General features: G+C 38.5%; 1 protein-coding gene across 1 annotated transcript in view; it reads left to right on the forward strand.

Annotated features, from left to right (window-relative positions):
- Positions 1–10,498, forward strand: part of ORC3 (origin recognition complex subunit 3) — a 52,291-nt gene extending 41,793 nt beyond the window's left edge. The window contains exons 15-20 of the mRNA XM_081941469.1: positions 1,479–1,558; positions 2,771–2,868; positions 5,527–5,668; positions 7,161–7,277; positions 8,968–9,041; positions 10,321–10,498. Coding sequence (XP_081797595.1) covers positions 1,479–1,558; positions 2,771–2,868; positions 5,527–5,668; positions 7,161–7,277; positions 8,968–9,041; positions 10,321–10,426 — 617 coding nt within the window. The 3' untranslated portion in view covers positions 10,427–10,498. The remainder of the gene's footprint in view (positions 1–1,478; positions 1,559–2,770; positions 2,869–5,526; positions 5,669–7,160; positions 7,278–8,967; positions 9,042–10,320) is intronic.
- Positions 10,499–11,172: the final 674 nt, after the last annotated feature.

Consider the following 11,172-nt stretch of genomic DNA (forward strand, 5'->3'; position numbering starts at 1 on the left):
GCGCTGGTGACGTCTCGCCTGGACTACTGCAATGCTCTCTACATGGGGCTTCCCTTGAGATGCACTCGAAGACTGCAGTTGGTCCAGAATGCGGCCGCGCGGGTGATTATGGGGAGTACAAGGTACTCCCATGTGACACCTCTCCTGCGTGAGCTGCACTGGCTTCCTGTGGTCTATCGGGTGCGTTTCAAGGTTCTGATTACGATCTTTAAAGCGCTCCATGGCACAGGACCTAGCTACCTGCGGGATCGCATCCTGCCCCATACATCCCTACGACCAATTCGCTCGCACAGAGAGGGACTTCTCCAGGTGCCGTCCACCAAACTGTGTCGGGGGGCAACGCCTAGGAGCAGATCCTTCTCTGTGACGGGCCCAGCCCTGTGGAATGACCTCCCCCCTGATATCAGGACTACCTCTGACCTCCGCTCCTTCCGTGCAAAACTCAAGACCCACCTCTTCCAATTAGCTGGCCTGGCTCAACCATAGTTTTACCTTATCACTCCTGACGGGTTTTTTAAATCTTGTAACTTAATTGAGGGTGTTTTAAATTGTCAATTTTAAATTCTATTTTATATTTTTGATACCTCCTCCATGTATATGTATATGTGTACGTACGTGTATGTGTTTATGTTTCTGTATATGTATTGTTTCATTTGTATATTTTATGTGTTTTTATTGTACGCCGCCCCGAGTCCTTCGGGAGAGGGTGCGGCTAACAAATAATTTTATTATTTATTATTATTATTATTATTATTATTATTATTATTATTATTATTATTATTATTATTATTATTATTATTATTATTATTATTATTATTATCAGAGAGCTGTTTTTGAACATTGTATTTGTGTTTTATTTAGTTCAGTTAGACTCTACTATCATAAACCGTGCAGATTATATGAATGTATGGCACACACATATGGCTTGTGAAGGAAGAAGTCTCTCTATATGTTAAAAACAATAACTAAAACTGCCTGGAAGTCAATTGAACTGAATTTTGTAATTTCTGAGAATCTGCCCAGCAAGGCTTAATATGGAATTAAGTGTTGCAGAAGGATTTCACAATGTTGCTTCATTTTATCTCTCATTTTTCTTTGAGTAAATCCTTAATCTTATTTTGTTTGATTGTAGGAAGCCAGAGGAGAGGTGAAAGATAACAGTCTCCCACCCCCCACCCCCCCAAAAACATGCTGGATTCGACCTTGATTTGCATTTTTGTGCATGAAATTACCTACTAAATCCTAGATCTCATGGTGTTCTTTGATTTTGATTGCCATCTCCAATGTCACCTTCAATGAAAGATCTTCCAGTCCTCTGAAATCCTGTTGGGGGGAGGGGGTTTGCTGAATATGTATCTAGAAGTCCATCCAACCAAATCCCACCTCTTTTTCAGCTAGTGCATAGAGCGTCTTCTTTTCTCGGTTGGATCCTTTATGGAAGATAATTATACTTGCTGTTTTTCTTATACAAATCACAGAAGCCAGTGGTGATCAAGAAAAATCCATATCCTCACTGGACGAGCTTCAGAAGAAAACAGATCTGTATCATCTTCAAAAGGTCAGCATATTTAACTGTTGACTTTGTAATTCTAGAGTTACTGATTAAGTTGATTGGTATATAGAATATGCCCTCTGAAATCAAAACTAATCAAAGGTAGACATTTCAGCTTGAACCAAATGCAGGATTAGAATTTTAATATATTCCAACGTGGGAAAAGAAGATGCTCCTCCAGACGGTACTTATTCGTTGTTCTTTACCATCTCTGTTCAACATTTCTGAATTTTCTTAATGCCCATATATATTACATATGTAGAAATATGCATGTTAACTAGTTTTGAGGTCACAGTTTCAGTTTTATTTTGTAAAATTGCTTCTGTCTTGCTGGTTCCCTCTCCATCTCTTTCTGCCCTACTCCTTATTCCTTACCTTATTTACAAAAGGAAAGAGGACATTGATGAAATGTGTTTTGTATGTGCGTGTCTCTCAATTTTAATTATTGTTTTTAATTTATTGGATTCTCTGATTATATCTCATGTGTATGTCAGTCTGCTACAAAAATGTAGGAGCCAGTCCAGTAAGAATAATAGTAACAGCTCCAATTCTTCTATAATCAAGTAACAGGAGAAATGGAAAGACGGTCTTTGCCTGACTTTGCCAACTGTGGTGTTGTTCAATAAAACAAATCAAACCAAGGAAAATTAAAATGGTTGCTTAGATCACTGTGTTGTATTTGCTTGTTGTAAAATAATTGTGTAACTAACAGATACAGCTTAATATCTAAGAACCATCTAGTATTTCTATACTTCGTTTTGCTTTTGTTAGATTTATGTGTGTGTCCCCCCCCCATTTCCTGCAGGAGCTCAAGGTAACTTATATGGCACTTCCTTTTTCCACAACAGCCACTCTTTGCAGTAGTTTTGATTGAGAAACATTAACTGACCCAAAATAACACAGCAAGCTTCCATGGCTAGAGATGGACTTGAACCTAAGTGTCCCAGGTTATCGTTTAATACCTTAATCAATACCTAATTCTAATTTAGTAAAAGTATCTTTGCATTCCTGTATGATCAATAGTTGCAAAAGAACAACTGGTTCTAATGTAAAGAATAGACATTCCTTAAACAATTTAAGAAGCAATTCAAAGGACACATTAAGGCATTTGGCTGTGCGCGCGCGCACGCACACACACACACACACACACACACACACACAAACTGCTTAGTACATAACATGGAAATACCTATGGAGATGATCTGCTTTATGTTGTAGACTTTGTTGGAGATGAAAGAGTCAAGGAGAGTAAAGAAACTAACAACATTTGAAATGCTCCGTTTTGAAATTGTTGACTTTATAGATGGCCTTGTGAGGTGAGCATTGTTTTTTTCTAAGGAGCTTGTGAAATCCATTTTGTCTAACCCTAACCTTTTCAAAGGGGGGGGGGGGGAGAGGTTGTGGAATTGAAATTTGGGTCTGAAAATAAATTGGTAAGGACTCGCGCGGGTAATTATGGGGAGTACTAGGTACTCCCATGTGACACCGTTCCTGCGCGAGCTGCACTGGCTTCCTGTGGTCTATCGGGTGCGTTTCAAGGTTTTGATAACAATCTTTAAAGCGCTCCATGGCTCAGGACCTAGTTACTTGCGGGATCGTATTCTGCCCCATACATCCCTGCGACCAATCCGCTCGCACAGAGAAGGCCTCCTCCAGGTGCCGTCCACTAGACAGTGTCGGGGGGCGGCGCCTAGGAGTAGAGCCTTCTCTGTGGCGGGCCCAGCCCTGTGGAATGACCTCCCTCCGGATATTAGGAATACCTCTGACCTCCGCTCCTTTCGTATTAAGCTTAAGACCCACCTATTCCAAGTAGCTGGCCTGGCTCAACTTTGATCTAACCATATCGCTCCTGACGGGTTTTTAATTGGGTATTTTAATTATATTTAATTATTTAGGGTTTTTTTTAATCACTGTATTCTAATTGTTTTTTATTCATCAGCCGACCTCCTCCTTGTGTATGTCTCGGTATATGTCTCTGTTATATGTTTGTTTTGTCCACATATTTATTTCATATGTTTCATTGTACGCCGCCCCGAGTCCTTCGGAAGAGGGTGCGGCTAAGAAATAAATATTTATTTATTTATTATTTATTATTTATTTGCCTATGTCTGTACTACAAACAATTACAAAGCATGAGTAATATAGAAATTGTTGCACAATTTTACATAATAAATTTACTGGTAGGAAAAAGCTGTTTGAATATAATGGATTCTAGTTTATAAGATGGAGAATAAAACTTATCTCCTCCCTTTTCTCATTTCTCTCCTATAAACTTTTTTTGGTTGTTTTAGTTGTGTTGAGCTTTTTTGTTAGATTCCAACTTCAGTATGTCAGTACACCAAAATTAGGAGAGGGTTTGGGGGCTGCAGGTTGTCCAATTTGCCAAAAATATTTGGGACTAAGTTATAGTATGTCTACCACCAGCCAAGTCTATACAGTTGCTGAGTTCACTTCTGGCCCCACACAGAGGCAGGTGTTTGTTTTTTAAATTTTTAGGATAAGAGTTGCCCTTTAAATTTAAGTGGCACGCGAACATGATTACAGTCCAAATAAAACAACTATGACAAATGAGCAGGACCAAAGCAACCAATAAATTTGATTTTAATTTCATTAATATTTAATTTAATTTACCATATGCAATCATATGCAATTAGATGACTACTCCTTATGTACTGTATATAATAATTTTCCACTTCTGTCATATTCAACTTTATAATTTGATGGTAAATTTTTGAGGAGACCTAAGGATTTCAGAAGTTGCAAACAAACTCCTTGCTGCATATTTTGCCTTGTTGTCAAACAAATATTACTTTGATGATAATATAGTCAGCCTTTGCAGTGGCAGCTTTGCATTTGCGGAGTTTCCTCAGTGCTTTGGAGACATGGCTACAGTATTTTTTTTATGAGAACCATTGTCCTTAGGAATAATATAATAATAATATTAATGAAATACTTCAGTTCCTATTTAATTCTGAAAGTGGATTTTAAGGTGGCCTTAAAACTGTACTGTGCTTTGTATAAACTATCTAAAGACATTATTTTAGCATAATGGAAAGCCATTTTAATTTTTTTCATTAAATAAGGAATTATAACCAATGCTAGAAGTTAAAAAATGTGGCTTGTAGTTCTTAAACTATGGTGGAACAGTTTTAAGCGTGACTTATTTCCAGTCTACATTTGACTTATGCACAATCTTCTAGGATAAGTTTATAGCTTTAATAAGAATATTGTAATTTGAGAAAAAGGAAACACTGAAAGAACTGAATAAAAAGAATAGAAGCAGAGGAAATATGTGGAGTTTATTAATATATTGCAGGATTTTGCAGGCCAAAAAAAGCTCATTATTCTGATTTTAGAGTGAAACCAGTTTTTAAATATGATCCAATGTGCGGTTGTTCCAAATAATAGAATTAAAATCTGAATAGCGTGTAGTGGAAATACTACATGTAGATGTTGGTATCACTAAATTTTATCAATGACTGTAGAATGTTTGTTTTAATCAAAATTATCAATAGTATGTAGAAAATTCGATGTCACCATCTTTTTAAAAAGAGGTAATATAGTCTGCCAACTTAGCAGTTTGAAAGCATGTAAAAATGCAAGTAGAAAAATAGGAATCACCTTTGGTGGGAAGGTAACAGCGTTCTGTGCGCCTAGGGGGGTTTAGTCATGCTGGCCACATGACCACAGAGACGTCTTCAGACAGCGCTGGCTCTTCGGCTTTGAAATGGAGATGAGCACCACCCCATAGAGTGGGAACAACTAGCACATATGTGCAAGGGGAACCTTTACCTTTAATATTTTCTGAGAAGTCTACAATTAAAAAACCTTTTAACACTTAAAGCTAAAAGTGGTACATGATGCCAAAGTGCAATACAATACATACACATTGCTCATTTTCTGAGGTTTAGGATAGAATTAGGAACTGAATTCAATAAACATCCTTCTCTCTTTCCATTTTGTGTGCGATTTAGGAATTACCTTGCACCTGCAGAGATGCAAACACTACATGAGGTGATGTATTTCAGTGCAGCTAATACCCTCCAAGAGCATTTAAATGCCACCCCACGGGCTGCTCTTCACACTGCTCTCAACAATCCATACTTTTATCTGAAGGTAGGAAATAAGAACAAGGCAACAATCTTGTAGCCTCATTTCTCATCACATCCAAACTATTGAAAGTGTCATTCCTTGAAGGATTTGTCCATTTCTCATGCCACTGTATTTTCTACATGACTAGTTGAAGCTGTAAGAGCTGAGCAACATACTAAGTACTTCCTTGTCTTCGTGCGTCTGCTCCTGATAGTACTTGAATGAAAGACCATCAGAAAAATTCCTAGACTGGAGCCAAACTAAGAAAGGACAATCCAGAAGAAGCCACAGGCAATCTACTCTTTTTATAGCTACCAACCAAACTAGAGGGATGTGACAGATTAGCTACAGCCACACTGATGCCAATATGTGTTTACTAGTACACAGATGGCAACATATTTAGACATTGCTATAAAGTACTACAGAAATGTCCAATATTTTGTACTGAAATAACAACACTTTATAACAAGTGTTATAAATCATGATAACTTCCCTGTTATTGTTGCTTGTAGCTATAAAAAATAACTAAAACAGGATAGTGATAGTAATTACAGCTCCTGGAGAGGATTGCTGGACCACTGTCAGAGAGCTCAGTCCAAGAAACTCTTACTTTGCAATCCTAGGAGCATCCCAGACAGTAGGAAATAAGACACATACAGGAAGTTTAGCTTAGCTTTCTTTATCAGATAGTTGCCTTCTCTATTAAAAAGTAGTATTGTTTTCTGTCATCTATTACAGTGAGCCAGAGATGAGAAAATAGGTCTTGTAAAATGGAATAGATTAATACTGGGATGGCGAACAGGTGGCACGTGGAGCCATTTGTCAGGGCACGCGAGGCATTGGCCTGTCAGCTGGCCAGCACGCATGTGCGCGCTGGCCAGCTGAGTTCAGCATTTTTTAAAGCCATTTTTCGCCCTCCCCAGGCTCTAGAGGCTTTATAGGAGCCTGGGGAGAGGGAAAAGAGCCTCCCCGCCTGCCCCGGAGGCCCTCCAGAGGCTTCAGGAACTTCCCTGAAGCATCCAGAGCGCAAAAAACTGGCCCTATGGGCAAACCGGATGTTCGGGAATAGACTTCCGGTTTGCTTGTACGGTCATTTTTAGTCCTCCAGAGGCTTCAGGGAAGCCTCCTGAAGGTCTCTGAAGCCTCCGGGGGGATGAGGTTGTTTTTGCCCTCCCCAGGCTCCTATAAAGCCTCTGGACTTTCCCCCCTTATGGCACGCGAGCCAAAAAAGGTTCGCCATCGCTGGACTAGTAAATAGCCCATAAATGGGAACAGTTGCATATGTTCACTTACAACTACCTGGCCTGCTGTAATTACATTGGGAGACGGAGGTTGTCACTGTTTAAGGTTCACTTAACACAGCTGTGGGAAAATTATGCCTGCATTATCACTGTGATGTTGAGAAGCTGCCATGTGCATTATAGAACACCAGCTATATAGCTGAGATGATGGTATAATTACCACATCAATGAAAGATACCTGGCACCTATTTTTGATTTTGAATTTTGTTTATCAGGATGACTCCTTGAAATGTGATGCAGAATCCCTTTCTGGTGCAGCTCCTGATATTTGTATAGCATACAAGCTGCATTTGGAGTGTGGCAGATTGATTAACCTGGTTGACTGGCTGGAGGTAGGTAAAATGATTTAATGTATACCTGTTATTCTGCTGGATTTTTTTAAAGCCGCTCATTCATGCTTTTAGATACAGCATAAAACTCTACAGTGCCTAGAAATCAGTAGTGGGTTACAGGCGGTACGCCCCAATATGGGTGTACCGGAGCCTACCCGGAGCACCAGGTACCGTTCCGGTACGGTGCTCCGGAGGGCCCGCCTGCCCGAGCTCCTTACCTATCCTTTAAAGCCTTCGGTGCTTCTGGACATGCGCATGACACATACAGCACCTGTGCGACGCTCTGAGCAGCTGGAGCGCCACGAAGGCTTGTGGAGGCGTTGCTGGCAGGTAGGACGCATGCGCATACCGCGCACGCCCATGTGGACAACACCAGGCCTGTTCCAACCGTACCGGGTTACGTGATCCGGAACCCACCACTGCTTCAAATCAAATCTTTATTACAGTAATAGACCAGAATAAGGACAGGGTACAGATAATTAAAAAGCATTGAAGATACATCAGTGCAGATCCTTCATGTTCTTCCAGGGTGTTAAAACCATAATCTCTGTAAATCCTTGCAGATGTTTTATACCAAGATTCAATAAATGAATGCACGTAATGAGGCTCATTTCCCCCCTGCTAAGCATCTTACATTACAATTCCCATTTTTGGTGATATTTTCTTATTGAAGAGCAACTACACATCATTGGAGTTTGTTTTGAAGAGCAGGGAGATGCTCCTTCTAAACGGATTTTATTTTCTGGAGGAAAATAGCACAGAATGTGCCTTGTTTTGTTAAATTGGGACTTTGGGGAGAATGGAAACAGTAACAGCTCATTGCTCCCTCTGGCAAAATGGAAAACTCTCTTCATTTCTTGATCTGTGAGGCCCAGCTAGTGCCACCTTGGTTAAAGAAACCAAGGCCATTTTCTCTGGATTTTTGCAGAATATGCCAGTGATACTTTGTTGCTCCTTTTTGAAAAAAAATGGGGGGGGGAGATGGAGAGAGAATTAAAAACATTTTTTTCTTTTGCAAGCAATTGTGGTTTTTTTATATTTTTAACTTGTCCATAGGAAGTTTATTTTCTGCCTGTAAATTTGGGCAAGTAATTTCTGGAGTTTCTCAGAACGTCCCAATAGAAATGGGAAAAAAAATCAATTTATTTCTCTTCAGTTGTGGTAAGAAGAGAATAGCTTTTACTTCTTCACATATAGCTGCTGATTTTGGCATAAGCACAATTTGCAAAAATGTTCTATCTATGGAGAAAAAAAAGAGACTAAGTTTTTGTTAGATACCTGCAGTAGCCTCAGACTACATTCCTTTAGCAAATAGCAAAAATAAAAAGTATCCAAGTTTGGAACTAGATGGGTAAGAACTGAGACAAATAATGAATGTGGATAATAAAGCCAACCTTTTACCTCCGCTTAGGACTCTCATTTGCTTTTGGCTACCCACTTAAATTAGGATGCAATCTATTTTGCAACTTGTGAGATTTGTTCTGGAATTTAAGAGAAATATTTGAGAATCTTGTTAGGCAATAAATTATATTAGTTTAAAAAACACATTAAAATATATACAAGTATTATGTCTCCCTGTTTACTTGTTGGTCTTTGATGCCCTGCCTCTAACAATGAGAGTGTAATATGTAAGCTAAGATGTGAACTTTGTACAACTTTTCTGAATGCTTTTATGACGTTATTTCTCTAGGCTTTTTCAACAGTTGTAACTGCAGCTGGAAATACAGATTCCACAATCAAAAACCAGACAGATGACATTATTCAGTATCCTTTTTTAAAATATTCTTCTAAGAAAATCTACCTGAAAACCACAGTATTTATTTTGAAAATTATATTTAGATTGTAAATAAAAAGAACAAAGTAAAACATTTTAGAGATTGTACCAAGTTAAGGATTGGTTAAGGTTTTAGAGGATGAAATCAAAATTCAAAATAACCTTGACTGATTTGAACTGCATGCCAAATCTAGAAGGATAATGTTCACTCTGACAAGTATAAGACTGTGCACCTGGGTTGGATTAGGGAAACCTGGGCAGCAGTATGAAGACCTACAGCTACCAGGCCACTAATTGAATACAAGCGAAGAGTGTAATGCAACAATTAAAGGAAACCCAATAGAATGAGCTTTATTATTATTCTCTCCAGATCACAGAAAATACTTGTATTATATACTTGCACTGGTTAAATTGCATTTGAATTGTTGCATCTATTTTTGGACACTGACGAAGGGAGTGGGTTCGGGAGGCCTCTCCCTGGAAGATTAAGGGGTCTAAAAGAGCCCTATGGAAAGCAGCTGAAGATGCTAGACATCTTGTGCAGGGAAGAAAACTCAGGAGTTAGTTGGAATGCAGCCTTGCTGTCAAGAGCTGTTTAGTGATACAGCAGCCTACTGAGAATAGCTCTAAACTCTCAAGGTTTTCAAATAGGTGCTGTATGATATAATGTAGTGACTTCCTGCAGTGAGCATAGGATGTTTAAACCACCTGTATCTTCACTCATACACATCAATTGTTTTACAGAAATCTTTAATCATAATTTCTATATGTGTAACAGCTCACCCAGTCTTTCTGATTTAGGTGTATCTTCTTACGCTAATATTTCAGCATTTCATTCAAATAAGTGCTGCTACTTCAGATTAGTTTACTATAGCAGCATGCAAGGTGATCTACTGAGGAATCTGGAATGTAACAGGTTAATGAGGAAATAATTGAAAATAATTTTCTGGGAACTTTAGGGCAGATTATTAAGGATGCTAAGCAGTAGATGCAAGCAGAAAAAAGGGCTTGGCCACAGAGTAAATAACTTACTCTACTTAACCTACTCTTGAAGATGAATTCCAGATATATCCAAATTTGCTGTATTAGTTGAAGATATATTACTTGGTAGATTGAGCATACATCTAATATTGTTAAGGCTATTGCAAAGAAAGGTGAGCAATCTATAAATGTATTAAGTTGACTAAAACTATCCCAAATTTGTTATGTGTAGTAAATTATTAAATCTTGATTGATGGAGATGCCATTTCCTTGACTAGAACTCCCAAGTGCTCGGTTCATTAGAGCAGTATCAGAACTGGAATTTTTGGGATTCATAAAACCCACAAAACAGAAAACGGATCACGTGGCAAGACTGACATGGGGCAGTTGTTAATAATAAATGATTCTGTAATAGCGAAAAGAAATAATATCCACTGTAATGGCATAAATAAAGTATACAAAATGACTTCCTGGATTATCCATATACATTTCAACATGTAGCTGACCTTGGTTCACCTGTTTTATTCACTGTTTTCAATTTATTTGCTACCTTCCATCTATCAAGGCAGCAAATTTAGATCACTCAAGCTTCAAAAATGCAGGCTTCCTTTTAGTTGACAGCTGGGTTGCAAGCACTTCAAAAGTGCACATTTCCAGACTTCCCTCCTAGCTTGGAAGAAAGGCACTAGAAAAAACTGCTCATTTAAGTCAATTTAACCTTCAATGAGTAGATTCCTTAATGCCATGGTACCTTCTTTTTTCATCAATCTTGTAGAAAAAATAATCCGAGGTTTAAAAAGTGCTGCTTTATATATCACATTGTCCACACTTCTAGCCACATTTTTTTAGTTAAATTAGAATGTTTCATTCATACTAGAACTGCAACCTTAGAATCAATTTTCTGCTATTGTATCATTAACACATTCCACCTGTTCTCTGAACATTTTTGGCTTTCATGCAGGCTCCCAATTTTATCTCCACAACAATTCTATAGAATGGATTGCAAGGGGATGAATTGGCCCAATGTAATATGGTAAGCTTCATGTACATTGTGAGAATTTCAACTTAAGCCTTCTTCCAGGTTCAATTTAGAATCGTAAGCACCACATAACACTATTGTTCTTCTTCTTTGAACATATT

This window comes from Natrix helvetica (assembly GCF_964273705.1).
Source record: "Natrix helvetica genome assembly, chromosome: 2".
In the NCBI taxonomy this organism is placed as follows: Eukaryota; Metazoa; Chordata; class Lepidosauria; order Squamata; family Natricidae; genus Natrix; species Natrix helvetica.